The 16,925-nt window shown below is 38.9% G+C and overlaps 2 protein-coding genes across 2 annotated transcripts; one reads left to right on the top strand and one right to left on the bottom strand.

The window, feature by feature from the left end:
* The first annotated feature begins 6 nt into the window (after positions 1-6).
* On the top strand, positions 7-8,587 carry LOC117925571 (subtilisin-like protease SBT6.1). Its single transcript, XM_034844619.1, has 10 exons — positions 7-921; positions 1,600-1,728; positions 1,912-2,064; positions 2,921-3,037; positions 4,012-4,196; positions 5,682-5,945; positions 6,106-7,177; positions 7,522-8,019; positions 8,100-8,160; positions 8,251-8,587. The coding sequence occupies exons 1-10, from the start codon at positions 352-354 to the stop codon at positions 8,340-8,342; spliced, it is 3,141 nt and encodes a 1,046-aa protein (XP_034700510.1). The 5' UTR covers positions 7-351; the 3' UTR covers positions 8,343-8,587.
* Positions 8,588-10,174: 1,587 nt separating this feature from the next.
* Positions 10,175-15,960, bottom strand: LOC117925572 (proline-rich receptor-like protein kinase PERK1). The gene is made up of 8 exons (XM_034844620.1): positions 15,286-15,960; positions 13,257-13,823; positions 12,855-12,941; positions 12,631-12,701; positions 12,178-12,254; positions 11,497-11,644; positions 11,113-11,274; positions 10,175-10,767 (listed from the first exon to the last, which is right to left on the bottom strand). Exons 1-8 carry the CDS (start codon positions 15,809-15,811, stop codon positions 10,453-10,455), a joined length of 1,953 nt encoding a protein of 650 aa, XP_034700511.1. The 5' UTR covers positions 15,812-15,960; the 3' UTR covers positions 10,175-10,452.
* Positions 15,961-16,925: the final 965 nt, after the last annotated feature.

Here is a 16,925-nt window from a genome sequence, read left to right as displayed (position 1 = left end):
TGAGAGTCGAAGATGAAATAAATTTGGAATAATTTTAGAACGCATCAACCATTGATGTGCTTCGGTCCAAACAAAACCTAAACAGGGGACCGAAGAATCATAGTTTGGGAGAGGAACCGGGTGTCTGAGACACCAAAACCGACCTCTCAGGCGTACGTGGCAGTACAGGCTCTCCGTTTGTATCGCTCTGTATATAAAAGGAAAGCTGGGCATCGCATCGCAGTCATCCTCGCTATCCATATATCAATCAAATCAATCAACCAACACGAATTCTATCTCTCGCATTCACTTTCTCTTCAATGAGGTTTTGGCGCCAAATCAATCGCTCATCGAGGAGACGGTGAGGACGCCATGGTTGCTTCTCGAAGCTCCTTCGCCTATTATTTCCTGCTCGTCCTTGTTTCGTTCTGTCTGCTCCGTTTGGGAGACCGAATCAATTACGAAACCCTAACCCTAACCCCACCACGAACCAATACAACGGCCGTAAGCGACGTAAACGACGTCGTTGACCGCGAAGCAGCACGGAGGAACTACATCGTCAGGTTTGTTGAGTACAAAGATGCTGAAGATCACCGAGCCTACCTCCAAGGAAAGATCGGATTGGACGGTTGGGAGTGGATCGAGAGGCGGAATCCGGCGGCGAAATTTCCGACGGATTTCGGCGTGGTGGCGATCGATGACTCGGTTCGGACGGCTCTCATTGAGGAGTTTGAGAGATTGGAGCTCGTGAAGGATGTTTCAGCTGATTTGAGCTATTCGAGGAGCGTTCTCGCCGAGGGAGATGGCCGAGTGGGAGCATTCGTGGATGGGAAGAAACGGCCGGGGAAGATATTCTCCTCAATGTCGTACTGCGAAGGAGAGTGTTATGCAACAGCTATTAGTAATTCCACGATTAGCTGGAATCGCCAGCTCTTGATGCAGGCAAGGCTTTTTCTCCTTTTGGTTGCTGAGAAAATGTTGGAAGAACGTAGATTGGAACCTTAAATCTTAACCTTTTATTTTATTTCATTTCTAGAAAAAATTGTGATCATTCGTTCAAGTAAGCCAAATAATCTGTTCAGTTGAGGTTTTGTGCTCAGTAGGTCCGTCCAAATAATAGAGGATACCGGATTATCTCTCTGCATTTTCTCAGCAACCAACATAGCATTAATAAATTTTAGTAATTGTGATTATAGAAGCCTGTAAAGAGGCTGTTCTTGTTCCATTTAATGAAATGTGGTGACTGTCTCAAGAACCTGAACCTTGATGCCCTTTGATTTTGCTAATAAAACGTGAGAGGGGAAGAAGAAATTTATTTCTCACTCAAGCAAGCTCAATAGTATTAAGATTTTGTTTTAGAATTTAGAAATCGAAACAACATAAAAAAAACTAATATTAATTCTTTTCCAGGTTTCCTTAGCAAGCAAATGCTGGAATCTTCTATATTTATTATGTGTATATATTATCTTCAATGGAGTTACTGCAAGCATGGTAGCAGAAGCTTGTAGTGAGAGTGTTCCATATAGTGTAACTTGCTCCATTTTTCAATTTAGAAGCTAGCCTTGCATGCATGTCCCTTATATTCATTCAGGTGTCATGTTATCCACTGTTTTCTTGCAGAGATACCAAGTTACTTCCTTCTTTGGAGCACGTGGGCTTTGGGAGAAAGGGTACACAGGTGCAAAGGTCAAAATGGCCATATTTGACACTGGCATTCGGGCGAATCACCCACATTTCCGGAACATCAAGGTATTCCTATTGAGAAAAGATTTTGGAGTTTTCTTTGCTTGGATATTTTTCTATTTAACATATCATTCACATTCTTGTTGATTGACTATGTAACTGTATTTCCAGTTTTAGTAAAACAGATTAGTTTTACTTCTAATGTGATCTTTTAGCACAGCAGTTAATATCATCTTTGCCAACTTTCAGGAGCGCACAAATTGGACAAATGAGGATACACTAAATGACAATCTTGGGCATGGAACCTTTGTGGCAGGGGTTATTGCTGGTCAATATGACGAGTGTCTTGGTTTTGCACCAGACACCGAGATTTACGCTTTTCGAGTATTTACAGATGCACAGGTAATGTATAGATTACGATATGACCAGATTAACATTAACCTTGTGACTGGAAGTACCACTTATGTGTACTCTCTGTCCTAATGTGGTTGAAATATCTCTTTTCTTATCTGAAAATTTGATGAAAATTGGCTTTATTTGCAATAAGCCGTTGTAAGGTGTGAATTTCTTATGCTGCATGCATATGAAAGTGTAGTGATACTTTTTTCCTATTAGATGCAGTTTTGGCGGTCATTTTTCATCTTCTCTTTTCATGTGAATTTCATGTTCTTAGCATTACATTCTACCTATTAAAAAGAAATAAAAAATAAAAAATAAAAAATTCTTAGCATTGCATTCATCTTTTTTCAAATGAAAATCTTCTGGTTAAATTGCCACCTTCTATTCATTAGCAGAAAATTTCTATTTAGTAGCAACAAATTCAAGTTATGTCGACCGTGTTTTACTCTCACTTTGACCCTTGTCACTGTTCAAGAAAGAAAGGGACTGCAACTTATTTGGTAGGAGAGTCCTTAAACAAATAGTTTCACAGACAAACACAAAATAGTATCAAGCAAGATGGCATGTTGAAGGCATAGAGCCCTTAAATTTACTGTGCAGTCAGCACAAATAGTTTCATAGACAGCATAAAGTAGCATCAAGCAAAAAAGGGATAAAACTGCAAAGCATTTAAGCCAAGTGGAAGGGTGAAGAAGGCTAGTTCATAGATATTTGTGTTCAGCCTGCTGAGCATGAGTTTTATTGACACCAAGAAAAAAGAATCAAGCCTGGCTTAAACTCTCCTTCATTTTTCTAATGCTTATCTCAGAAAATATAACCTTTGCAAGATTATGAGAAGTTTGTATTCAGCTTATTGCAGGTATCATACACATCATGGTTCCTTGATGCATTCAACTATGCCATTGCAACCAATATGGATGTGCTAAATTTGAGCATAGGTGGACCTGATTACTTGGATCTTCCATTTGTAGAGAAGGTGAGATTCTTCACATGCTATTTATGGCTTAATGATTAGTTATAATTCCATGTGATATTCTCTAGGCTTGGAGGATCATAGAGATTGTTTATTATGAATTTGACTTATTTCATTGGAGGTAGGTTGATTGCTGCATTGTTGATTTACCCAAATGGTCGAGGCATAGTTTTAAAAAGTGCAAGGTGCAAAAGACTCTTACAACTTATCCTATAAAAAAAAAAGTCTCTTACAACTTAGGCACAAGGCATAACGCAAGGTGTGTGTATGAGTGAAGTGAACGTGACCTAGGATGCATATCAATTTGATAAAATATGACCCAAAATCTAAATCCAATCATTTAAAATTCCAAAAATTTAAAAGAAGCATTTAACAAAAAAAATAATGACATTATATAAATTTCAATATACAATTAGAAATTTCAAGAATAAAAGTATTTAAAAAGGAAAAGTAAAGTAGGTAAGGCATGTCTCTCCAACACGGTGCATGCCTTGGCAAGCGAGGTACTATGTAGGGAGTGGTTGCACTTTGGGCTTTTAAAACTATGGCTCGAGGTACTTTGGAGGTCATTGTTATTTGTGACCCTGAAAGACCTTTGAAATTCTAGTTCTTGAAAGTATTTTATAAAGTTGTTAATGGTTTCAGTGTGCCCTATGCATCTAGTTTGTTCTTGCTGTTCTATGCATTCATCCACTTGGACCACTTCCATTGCACTTTTAGGAGTGTGCTCAAACTTCACTACCTGGACTTGGTTGTTTCAAAATGACTTTTGGGTATTTTGGTCACTGAATTAAATATCCATGACTTATGAAAAACTCAGTTGGTTAGCTTTCACAGGAAAGTGAAACCTTAATTAACTCTTTGTCATGTGTTTACATAAATATTACATATATTTCTTTAAATGTTTATTCCACTGAGTGTTGCGGCTTCTATTTACTAATAACAGAGCATTTAAATGTTGCTTCATCATTCACCAGGTTTGGGAACTGACAGCAAACAACATTATCATGGTTTCGGCAATCGGAAATGATGGACCACTTTATGGTACTTTGAACAATCCTGCAGATCAAAGCGATGTTATTGGTGTTGGTGGTATTGACTATGGTGATCACATAGCTTCATTCTCTTCTCGTGGCATGAGTACTTGGGAAATTCCTCATGGGTAATCTTTTCATTTATTTTCGCTTCCTTTTTGTGCAGTTCAAGTTTGTCTCAACTTTGGCTCTTCTTTGGTAATGGAAGATAAATTTTTTTGTTTGCAACCAATGACTAAAATAATTTTGTTGATCCTTCAAGGGAAGGGAAAAGAGGCGTGGGGGGATGTTGTTGGGGTGTCACTTGGGGGTGAGTCAAAACTGTTTGGAATCCCTGTATAAGTCATGACACAAACTGTTGTGGATTTGAGGTAGGTTCTTGCACATGCTTGGGATTGGATGAGAGGAGTTTCTCATTTGAGACAAGAAGTTTAGTGCAGTTTCCAACTGGTGTTGTGTGGGTTCCACCGAAAATGAGCTTTTTTGTGTGGGACTTGGAGGAAAGCTTTGACTCTCAACCAGCTTGAAAGGAGGGGTTGGTCATTGACCAATCATCGCTTCCTTTGTCTAGGTCATGGAGATTCGATTTACCACATCTTTTTGCATTGCGGTAAGGCAAAGGTGTTGTGGGAGCTATTGTTCTCTCTTTTTAGGGTTTATTGGGTGATGCAGTCCACTGTTAGAGAGACTTTGTTAGGTTGACATGACTCTTTTGTTGGAAGAAGGTGGAAAAATGTTTGGAGAACAACACCTTTATGTCTCTTCTAGACAATATGGAAAGAGAGAAATAGAAGATCTTTTGAGAATGTAGAGCTCTCTGTCCAAAGGCTAAAAATCTTGTTTTTGTGTAACCTGTTAACCTAGACCAAACTGTTTATTGGCGAAAGGTCGATGTTCATAATCGATTTTATTGATTGGTTGGGTTCAATTTGAGGGAGGGAGTAGTTTTTTGTTTTCTCTTCCTTTTTTTTGGCGGCCATTGTATACATTGTGTACTTTGGTGAGCCCCCTTTTTGGCGCTTTTCAATACTATTTTCATTTACTAATCAAAAAAGAAAAAACAGTTTCTCATTTGAGAAGTTCCCTACAACAATTCCTTATCCCATTTCTTGTACATAGATATTCTCATATAAGTACACCTGTCAAATGAAGATGGGCGTTTCTGTTCAATGTGTAAATATAAATGCCAACCACCAGTAGGTAGTTTATTTTATCCGGCAAAAGTGGAAGGTTTCAATTATCTAAAGATGCCTCCATGCCTATGTTTTCAAGAGTTGATGGATCTATACTTAGATGCTTGCACCTGACATGAACGGTAAGCTAACAAAACGTTGACACCTCATTTGATAAAAGCACGTTATTAGGTGGGATTTCCTTTGTCATCTTATCAAGATCCACTAAACACTCAAGTTCCTTCATGTTAAAAAATAATATTACCTTGAGCCTCCAAGTGTGAGAAATTCCAAACTCCCAGCCTGAAATCACTGCTGGGGTATAATTTTCTCAGTTTCTTACACAGAAGTTAATAGATTCTTCAACAGCCTTTAATTATGGGATGTTTTAGGACCTGTTAAAGGAGTAATTCTAAAACAGTGAAATTTCTGCTTTCATAGATATGGTCGAGTGAAGCCAGATGTTGTTGCATATGGAAGGGAAATTATGGGATCCAGTATCAGTGCTAATTGTAAAAGTTTATCAGGCACTAGCGTTGCAAGCCCTGTGGTTGCTGGTGTGGTCTGTCTGCTTGTAAGTGTCATCCCTGAACACGACCGCAAGAACATTTTAAATCCAGCAAGCATGAAGCAAGCACTGGTCGAAGGCGCAGCAAGGCTTCCTGATGCCAATATGTATGAGCAGGGTGCAGGCAGAGTTCATCTGTGAGTCCTCCAAGTTGCCAAGTCTCTCTCTTTTACATGCAAATATTTTTCCTGTGTTCTTGTTAATATGATTGTTATTGCTGTTGGGTGTCGTTCTTTATAGGTGTTGTTATCACAATTATTTCTAATATTTGTAATTTTTCTATATTTAACTTCTCAGGTTGGAATCTTATGAAATCCTGAAGAGCTACCAACCTCGGGCAAGCATCTTTCCTAGCATTCTTGATTATACGGACTGCCCTTATTCTTGGCCCTTCTGTCGTCAACCGCTCTATGCAGGTGCCATGCCTGTTATCTTCAATGCTACCATTTTGAATGGGATGGGGGTACTTGGATATGTTGAAAGTCCTCCAACATGGCATCCTTCAGAGGAGGAAGGCAATCTTCTCAGCATTCGCTTCACATACTCAGAAGTCATATGGCCTTGGACTGGTTATCTAGCACTGCACATGCAAATAAAAGAAGAAGCTGCACTGTTTTCTGGAGAGATTGAGGGCAATGTAACTGTGAAAATATATAGCCCACCAGCTCAAGGAGAAAAGAATGTTCGAAGAAGTACCTGTGTACTTCAGTTGAAACTAAAAGTGGTTCCAACTCCTCCAAGATCAAAAAGAGTCCTTTGGGATCAATTTCACAGTATCAAATATCCACCTGGTTATATTCCAAGAGACTCTTTGGATGTTCGCAATGACATTCTCGATTGGCATGGAGATCATCTGCACACAAATTTTCATATTATGTTTAACATGTTAAGAGATGCTGGATTCTATGTTGAAACACTGGGATCACCTCTTACTTGCTTTGATGCCCGCCAGTATGGTACCCTTCTTCTGGTGGATCTCGAAGATGAGTACTTTAAAGAAGAGATCCAAAAACTTAGGGACGATGTTATCAATACTGGATTGGGCTTGGCTGTATTTGCAGAATGGTATAATGTGGATACAATGGTGAAGATGAGATTTTTCGATGACAACACACGGAGCTGGTGGACCCCTGTTACTGGAGGTGCAAATATTCCTGCTCTGAATGATCTTTTGGCACCATTTGGGATTGCTTTTGGAGATAAGATACTCAATGGTGATTTTTCTATTGATGGTGAGCATAGTCGATATGCATCTGGAACGGATATTGTAAGGTTTCCATCAGGTGGGTATGTGCATGCCTTCCCTTTCATGGATAGCTCGGAGAGTGCAGCCACTCAGAATGTACTGCTAACTTCTGGCATGGCCAAGGTAAGATGACACAGTAACTCATATATTTCTGGTTGATGATAAAAAGAAAAAGAATGAGGATGAAAAAATAGAATCTCTTGTATTTATAATTTCCTTATATGAGGAAAGGTGTTACATGTTTACCATTCAATTATTCCTAAAACGTAAGTGGTTGGGAAGAATTGTGGCAACATAATTTAACATTCTTCCTCATGCGTTGTTTTTGAATAAAAGGAGTATTCCACCCTAGAACACCGAAATCTCTCTAGTTATGATCCCTTGAAAAACATGTCACTTCTATTCCACTTCATGTAATAATTTCCTTGGTTTTTGAAATATAAACTTTTGTCTGTTGAGGAATGCAGGCAGACTCTCCCATTCTTGGCCTTCTGGAGTTGGGTGAGGGTCGTATTGCCGTTTATGGAGACTCCAACTGTTTGGACAGCAGCCACATGGTTACTCACTGTTATTGGCTTCTAAGAAAAATATTAGATTTCACCAGTGGGAATATCAAAGATCCAGTGCTTTTCTCAACTTCTGTTAGACGAGCTGCAGCCTTGTACCAAGATGACAACCAATTACCATCTCGAAGAACTGATGTTGATTTTTCTACATATTCTGCTGTTGTAGGAAAGGAATTGATCTGCAGAAGTGACTCCAGGTTTGAGGTATGGGGGACTAAAGGTTACAGTATACATGTCATGGGAAGAAACCGAAGATTGCCAGGTTATCCTGCTATTGATTTGGGCAGAGGTTTAAACTCCACTGTTGAGACTTCCAATTTGAAGCAGCCCCAGTGGACTCAAAATAATAAAGGCGAACATTCAGGAAACAATATCTTTGGTTTGCTCTACAGAGACGAGGTAATAGAATGAAAACTGATTGTACAATATTTATCTCTCTCTAGGCTGAAGGTTTCTAATCTTTCTTTGCTCACATGCAGCTTGATATGCCTGTGCTAGTTGCTAGTCATTGGCTTATCCCGGCTCTTGTTGCCATTTCTGGTTAGTGGATATTTATGCTGTATATCCAATTGTAAAAAATCTTGATTGATAAGTTGTCTTATTTCAGTTGGCATATCTGCTGTTTGTTAGGTCTTCTGCTTTTCTTAAGCTTTTGGCGAATTCGACAGAAGCGGCGCCGGCGTAGGAAAGGATCAAGCTCTGGTCGATTAGGTAATCTTTAGTACAGATAAGTTTTCTGTTTATTAGGTCTTCTGCTTTTTCAAAATTTTGGCAACTTTGAGATGAGACACCAGCAGAGGAAAGGAGATCCGGCTGTTTGGCCAGTAGTCACAGATAAATTTTCAGTTGCCTTTCTCCTGTTGTAGTATCATCCTCACACAACACAAAAGTCCTTTTGTAATGTCAATACAGAACCTGAGAGTTATGGCGCTCACATCAATACAGGAATTAGTTTTTGATCCATTAACATAGTTTTGTGGCAATTTTTTTGGATGATTTCCCATGGCATAAATTTTTGGAGAAGTGATGGATCATCATGGGTTCCCTTCAGGAGGTAGGGTTTCAACAGCATTAGAATTAGAAGCATCACTCATATTCTTTGCAAGGGTAAGAATTGTTAATATGTTCTATTAAAACCCAGACTTTTACTTTGCAATTGATCTCTACATGGTGATAAAAAGAGAACTCTTGAGTTTAATCTTTATGTGGTATAGTCTTATGAGCTCAACCAACTGTAAGAACAGCAAATCTTGGAAAGAGGAGTTGGTTGTCTTGTATGCCATGAAATCGTTTTTGTTTGAGACCATGGTACCAATTAATCAAATCAGTTCTTTCACAGCTGTAAAACCCTTTGGGAGACTGAAAGTTAGGGTCTTTTCTTGGCCATTGTTTGATTCTGTGAGTATGAATGGCTAGAATCTTGGATGGTGCCATGGTCGTTGCCCGTTGGTTCGATTCCTTGGAGGAATCACATGAATTCCAATCCCAGAAGAAAAAGAAAAGATAAAAAGGATGGGCATTCCACTTCAGTGAGCAGATACTATGCAATTAATGTCTGCAAATTGCAGTTTCGTGTTGGAAAAGGTCCAACAAACAAACCAAAACGTAGCGCAATATGTGACAAAAAATTTCGATTTATTTCTCAAATTCTGAAAATTTCTAATGCCATAAAATGCTAGTTGATTGGGTAGATTTGGCTTCTCCAAAATTAGGTAGGCGGGCGTTGGCGCCAGTAGCCCATCTCTATCGAGACACCAAGTCAAAATTTTGAACATTTTGGTGCGATTGATTTTCAGCCAAGTTGTAGGTGCAGTTCAGTAAATTGAAAACTTGCCACCATCTCCCATGTGCCAATGCTGACTCTGTAAGGCAAAAGCGTGGTCCAACCCACCACCACCTGCATCTGCCACCTCAACTATTTGTTTCTAGTGAAAGGCAAGAATACAATCACGTGCATGAATATTGCCAAACTTTCATGTGCTGGCCAGCAGCCTATTCAAATATGAACCCTCACCCCTCATCTTCAATTACCTCTGCATTTGGATAAGATGTTGGTTGACATCAAGACCAATACCAAACTCATTTTCTGGTTTTCATGAGACCTCACAAGGAAGAACGTACAAGTTCACTCCATCTAGTAGAAACTAAGTGGGTCTAACCCTACAAGCCCTTTTCCGGATAAGGATCCCACCACTTTTACCTAAACCATCTACTTGACATTCCCATCATTTCGAATTATACCAGTGGTCCGCTGGTCCCAACAGCAATGAACGCATTCTACTACGTTAATGGACACCATCAAGCACATTTCTTCACATATGTAACAGACATGTGATGATACAAGGTCGAGCTTGTGGAATGTTTGAAGCTTTTGATTCTGGATAGCCATCATAAAGAACATTGGTGGTGCACATGTCCCCCAACAGTGCCCAGGTCCACCCATCAAATTTAATCTACAAATAGGGTGCCCCTACTACCCTACATGACTGCTAAAACAGGAAACAAAAATAAATGTATCCTACAGTAGATTCTGATCAAACATTTGAATTTCAAATAAGAGGGAAACAGATGATGAAGCCAGAAGATAAAAGGGAAAAAGTCTACAAGATATCAGTGGCCAAATCAAAGCCAACAAACAAAGGATCAAACAAAAGAATAGAATCAAGATCTCCATTATTTTGTTGTATAAGCATTAATAAATACATTTTTTAAAAGAAAAAAAGGATAGAAGGGGAAAAAATGGTGGCTGTTATCTCATGTAGGATGGCATTCTTGCAATTGAGACTAGTGATGGTATAAGAATAAAGGGGTGGGTCTTTACAGAAATGAGCGTCATTTTTCAGAGCCTCCACTGTAGCCTCGACTGTCTTTCTTCATCTTTCCCATCTCCATCTCTCGGGTGGTTCGTTGGCCTTCGCTACTTGATCCAGATGGATACAAACCATATTCACTTGTAGGTCCACTGTACTCACTGCTGCCATAGTCCCTGCTTGCCAATGCCATCTTTCTGAATTTTATCATGTCCTCGTTGTACTGGTTGGTGTCATAGTCTGAACTTCCATGGGAACTGTAGATTGAGCTTTGCCCAGGTCTCATTCCTTCATTAAGATCAGATAGAGATGCATCTCCTTCCAATGCCCGGACAATCTGTTGGTTTCCAGTTGACTCTTAAGTTGTTAGAAGTTAACTTTACAAGCAAACAACACATACATTTAAAATAGCATGCTGCCTCTGAGCATCAAACCAGAATTAAGCACATTACCAGGGTGCTGGGGCTAGCGTGTAATGTCAAACCCAGTCATCAGTGAAGATTTTTCAGCGAAGGATTTATAACTATAATTAAAATGCTCTATATGCAAGTATAACCACTACCTACATGTTTCACTATTCTAAGGTAGTCAAGTCAGTTCAACAAGGATCATGTACATACTAGTAATTAATTGGGCTACTTGAAATGAATCTTCAAGCCACGATATGTGCTAAAATAATTACCTGGCTCATTCTTGGTCGACGCCGGGCTGAATGACGCACACAAGCAGCAGCACAAGCAACCATGCGAGCCATTTCGTGGTGGTTGTAATCCTTTTGCAAGCGCGGATCAACAAGAGTATCAAAGTTTCCATCTTCAAGAGCTCTTGTGAGCAAAGGTCTCGCCTATGATTCCAGTACAGTTGGTTAGTCTAATGCTCTCAAACACAACTTTCCATACTTGAAAAAGAAAAGAAGTTGAGGATTTACTAAGGAAAAACTCCCATTAAAGAATATGACATAAAAGACTTGCTCCCTCTGTCTAGTTATCATTTGGTCTACAAACTATCAACACATAGCCAATGCTTAGAAGAGAAAACTATAGTGGAGGTACAAGTGACAACTTACCCAGTCCACCAAACTATCTTCCATGAAGGTTTGGTTTGCATCAACAGGTCTGCGACCAGTAAGCAACTCAAGAAGCATAACTCCAAAGGAGAAAACATCTGACTTGTCTGAAAGTTTCCCACTTGCAGCATATTCTGGAGCCAAGTACCTGCAGGTGGAGAGCGTGTGAGAATGTGAAGAAACCATAATAAGAGCAAAATGTTGAAGAATATTCAGGATTCAGATAAAACTCTGGTCTAGATGAGTCATGAAAACATAGTCTAAAGCACATTATAATAGATCCATCCACAGTCATGACAGATTGAGAGTTTCAAGGGAATTTTAAACTTATAAAACCATGGATCTAAAACTAACTACTGACATAATCAGTAACTCATTGAATGCCAACTGGAACTCTCTCAGAACTTTAAGGTTTCATTACAGAGGGTCCAAGTGCAGCCTATAAAAACTAGAAGTGAATGCTTGAACACAAGATTTTAACCAAATATTTTAAGACAGATGCATTTGGCAAAGCAAGAAGTAGGCAGAAAGAAATTGTTCATTGATGCTAGAACACATAGTATTAGCACAACTTGGAACTCGATAAAAAGAGAAGGCTCGACTACAACTCATCCCAAACCAAATGTCAACCATAAAAACTACACCTTAAGCAAAATACAATGGGATGAATTTTGGTCTTACCCAAAAGTTCCCATTACCCGAGTCGAGACATGAGTATTGGCATCAGAAGAAAACTTAGCAAGTCCAAAATCTGCAACCTGAGCCAAAAGAATTCATGTTTGTTAACTTAAACATTATAGTAAACACCAATAAGCCCGGACATCCAATGGAAATTGAATCAATCAATTGGGTTTTACACGGAATTCAAAATCAGTGCAGACAGATGCACTTAAATTTCAGCAGTCAAGATAAAAATAAGTAAAGACGTGAACTTCAAGATAAAAATTACAAAGTCTTTCAGATGAAATGAAAGATGAACCTCATAACAAAATCAACAGGGATGTTAATCAGGCAGCACAAAGAAGAGAATTTTGTGTATGAGGTCAAACTTAGCGATGCCTATTCATGGTTTAACAAATTTTATGTTCAGTCAGCCTGAGGAACAAACCAAGAATCACATATTTGAATCCCCACCTTTGCCTCAAACTTGAAATCCAAAAGTATATTAGCTGCCTTGATATCACGATGAATGATCTTAGGGTGACCTGCAAATACAGATTAAATCTCAGTTCAATTTTAATGTCTTTAAATGAAGTTACCTTCTGATTTAAAATGAGAAGGTACACATGTACAAATTAGTGTGGGTGTGTGTGTGTGTGAGAGAGAGAGAGAGAGAGAGAAAGAGAGAGAGATCTTACAATCCTCGTGCAAGTATGCGAGTCCTTTTGCAGATCCTAAAGCAATTTTCAGTCTTGTGGGCCAATCCATAGTAGGTCGTCCTTTTCCTGCAATATGTTGCCTATTTTATCAGGTCTTTCTTACCAGAAACATCATGCATCAGGTGCAGTTAATAAGCAAAACATCAAACATCATGTAAGGCAGCATTAGTGCCTTGAGCACATCAATATGATGTTGAATGAAAATTGAGTTTACAATAAATTTCAAAATTTTGGCATTAAACCATAAAACAAGAAATGGACAATTATTCATAATGGCCCAACTACTTGAAGTGTAGCACAAAAGCAAGACACTTTTCATCCTAACATGACTTCCAAGAAGGATAAAAATTAAAATAGTGCAGTAATAATAATCCAAATTACCATGTAAATGAAACTCCAAGGTGTTGTTCGGAACAAACTCATAAACAAGCAGTCTATGTGATCCAGTGATGCAATATCCAGCTAAGGTTACAAGATGTTTGTGATGTACTCGACTAATGATATCAACCTCTGCCTGAAATTCACGCTCCCCCTGCCCACTTCCAGCTTTGAGCTGCTTAACTGCAACTTCTTTCCCATTGGGAAGGACACCTCTGTGCACATACCCAAAACCACCTTGTCCAAGAAGGTTGGCATTTGAGAAGCCATCTGTTGCCATCACCAATTCTTCATACGTGAATGTGCTCTTTGAGAAACCTAAAGCAATGCTAGGGGAAGGTGGGGGGAGAGGGTTGTCAGATCCTGAATAATTGGACCCTGAACCACCACTGCTGCTCACAAAAGGTGGTTGTGGAGGTGGCGGAGGTGTAGGAACCTGCACCGGTGAGTGGGGCGGGCGTGATGCAGTTCCTGGTGGAGGAGAGGGCTTTGGAAACACTGTGACAGCATGATCTGCAGGTGGAGGGACATTGTGTTGCCACTGCTGTGGTGGACCACCATACGGATCATCTGGCAATTAGCAATCAACAGCAAAATGAGTTAGCAAATTTCACTGTAATAGTAGGGGAAGGTGAATGTTTAGGAAGCAGATGAAAATGAATATACAAAACACAAATTGAGTTACTTTGTTTTCCAAAGCACACTAATTTAGCAATTTTCTTTTGTTTTTTTTGGATTGGTAAATTTTTTGTCCCCATTAGGACTTGAACCTAGAACCTCCCACAAACCCTCCCCAACCCTTCACCACTTGAGACCAGGCCTCAAAGGCTAATTTAGCAATTTATTACAAACTCCTTAAAAAAGGGTGGCCATTCTAGAATCTCTAAATTTTTTTTAATCAGCAACAAAAATGGTTCATTTCTATTAAATGACCACATTGCTACCTCTCCTAAAATTTTCTTATCATTCAAATGAATTAGGTTATGATTCTTTTTCATGGAACAGATTTGTCCATTTAAATGCTATTATTTCTGTGGCTGTCTCCAAATGCCCATAACTTAGAATGATTCTTATATACTATAATGCAGAAAAGGACTTGTATTGCTCCAGATATGAAAATATGAGACAATGGACACAGATGAAAATATAATTAGGAGTTAGCAGAGTGAATTCATCCCCAAAGTTGTTTGGTAACACAACCCCCAAAAAAACAAGAAAAGAAAAAAAGGAAAAAAATGCAGGCAACACAGAAAATAAAGTGAACTACAATTAAGAAAACCGGAACACAAGAATGCTGACTTGGAAAACTAGAGCTTCTGCATCTCACAAGTCACAATATTTTTCATCCAAAAGCTTAAATGGAAGTGTATTTGCAAAACCTATATTTCCTGTAAGTGATTCAAATTAAGCCTAACACTCTACTTTGAAAATCTTGGCACAAGCATCCAACTATATAACAGCTCAAATAAAGAGGAAATGAAATCATTTTCAAATGTCAAAGTTCATCCAGAACAGGTCTTCTCTCATCCCAGAGGAAACGCACATCCACATTATAAGTCAAGTATCCACAATGGAAAATTTCAAATCCAACAAAATGCCAAATTGATAACTTTATTGGATGAGAAATATCAAATTAAGATCAACTTTTTCCAGGATTCCAAACAGATCCCCACTTAACACAGTCCAGACTAGCCATCGACTCGACCATAGAAAATCTATCAATCAAGAAACTAGAAATGAATTCATTTATAACCCAACAACCAAGGGAAATCCCAAAACCAATTTATGTGAATTAAAAATAAGAATAATTTCACCTTTTCAACGAAAAAAATAAAAAAATAAGAAAACATGTTTGTTTGTTTTTTTATCCTCTTACTCCGAAATTGAACTTTCAAAATCATTCTGTGAAGCAAATCCCATCAATCACAACCCTAAAAGAAACTATGGCATAAATTATAAATCAAAACCAGCAACAAGACCGGTTCCAGTCAGTCATATAATTAAAAGTAATAGATTGTGAAAAATGCCTCACTTTTCGGGCCCGGCGGCGGCGGCACATAGTAGTCCTGTCTGTGATCTCTCCTCTTCTTCTTCTTGCAACATATGAAGAGAAGACTCAGCACCACGAGAATAACAACTCCACCTATAGCGATTCCAACTACAAGACCTGTAGATACAGTGTTTGAGGATGGAGACGAAGGCGGCGGCGGAGGTGATTTTGAGTCGGACGGAGGTGGCGGCGGGCTCTTGTTCGAAGATGGTGAAGATGGTGGTGGTGGCGGAGAAGCCCTAGAAGGTGGCGGTGGTGAACCGGTTTGGCCCGAAGGTGGTGGAGAGCCAGAAGAGTCCGGAGGAGGCGGAGGAGAACCAGCCGGGGCTGTAGGCGGCGATCCCGACGGTGCAGTGGGCGGTGGAGGCGACGGCGAAGATGGCGGAGGCGCAGCAGGAGTGGCCGGAGGAGGCGCGGTGGTGTTTGTAGAGGGGGGCGGAGGCGAGGTAGTGTTTGTAGAGGGGGGCGAAGTCGGACCAGGAGACTGCCCCGGCGACGGTGACGACATGTCCGCCCAGAAACTCACGCAAACTCCGGCGAGTGTTTAAAAGGCTTGAACTCCTTATTTCTCTCTCTAGGAAGCACTTTTCCGAGAGAGAGGAGAATATTTAGAAGTAAATGAAAGCGGAAAAAAGCGACTTGAGGGAATTCAGAATTGGAAGTATTTTCTGACGTCTAATTTTTAGCCTTTACGATACTGAGCTGTATATGACCAATGGAAACTCTTTTCACATGGTGGAGGGAATTATCCCCTGCTCTCCAACCCCCACCCTTTCGCTACACCCCCCGGCCCCACACCATTCCCCCGCGCTTTACCCCTATTTTTTATTTTTTTTATTTCCACTCGTTTTTTCGGTTAAATAAATAAATTCACAACTCTTGTTTGTCGGCTTCCCTTTTTTGTTTTTTGTTTTTTGTTTTATCCTTCTTGGTAAATGAGAGTTTTTCAACCGTTACCCCTCTTTTAAACCCCAAAAAAAATTTAAAAAATTTAAAAAATATTTCTATTTTAGGTCTGGTTTCAGAGTTTATTTATTTAAATAAATAAGATTACTTAAATTTCAAATTAGTTTAATATTAATTTGTTCATAGTAAGTAATTATGTCATTAAAATTCACAATCCTTTTAATTTTCCAAAGCAAAATACTACAAAGATTCACACTCAAAACTCACAACATAATCACAAAAACTCATGTCATGACCACGAAACTCAACCCCCAAATTCCCCAATCAACGGGAATTGTTTTTTATAATAATTTTTTGTTTGTCTTATAAAATATAATAAAATAGTTTTTAAAAATTATTTTTTAAAACTATTTTAAAAAATAAGTCGTGACTTTTAATTTTGCTTTTTTTTCTCATTATTCTTTTCATTATTGCTAAAATACCCAAAAAAAAAAAAAAAAAAAAGATATAGTTGGTGTTAGTGGAGGATTATTTGTTTGACATTTGGGCATTGATTCTACCATTTTTCTATTCCTTTTTTATGGATATTTGTACCTTAAAATACCAAATATGGAGGTTATCTTTTCATATATGACATGATCTTGTCATAAAAAATAATCATGGTGGATTTTGTGAGCATACTCTTCAAAATAGGGTATATGGTTTTTAATTTAACT

This window comes from Vitis riparia, chromosome 11 (genome assembly GCF_004353265.1).
Source record: "Vitis riparia cultivar Riparia Gloire de Montpellier isolate 1030 chromosome 11, EGFV_Vit.rip_1.0, whole genome shotgun sequence".
NCBI lineage: Eukaryota > Viridiplantae > Streptophyta > Magnoliopsida > Vitales > Vitaceae > Vitis > Vitis riparia.
Note: the sequence above shows the minus strand (reverse complement) of the source record. Positions and strands in the feature narration are given on the sequence as shown.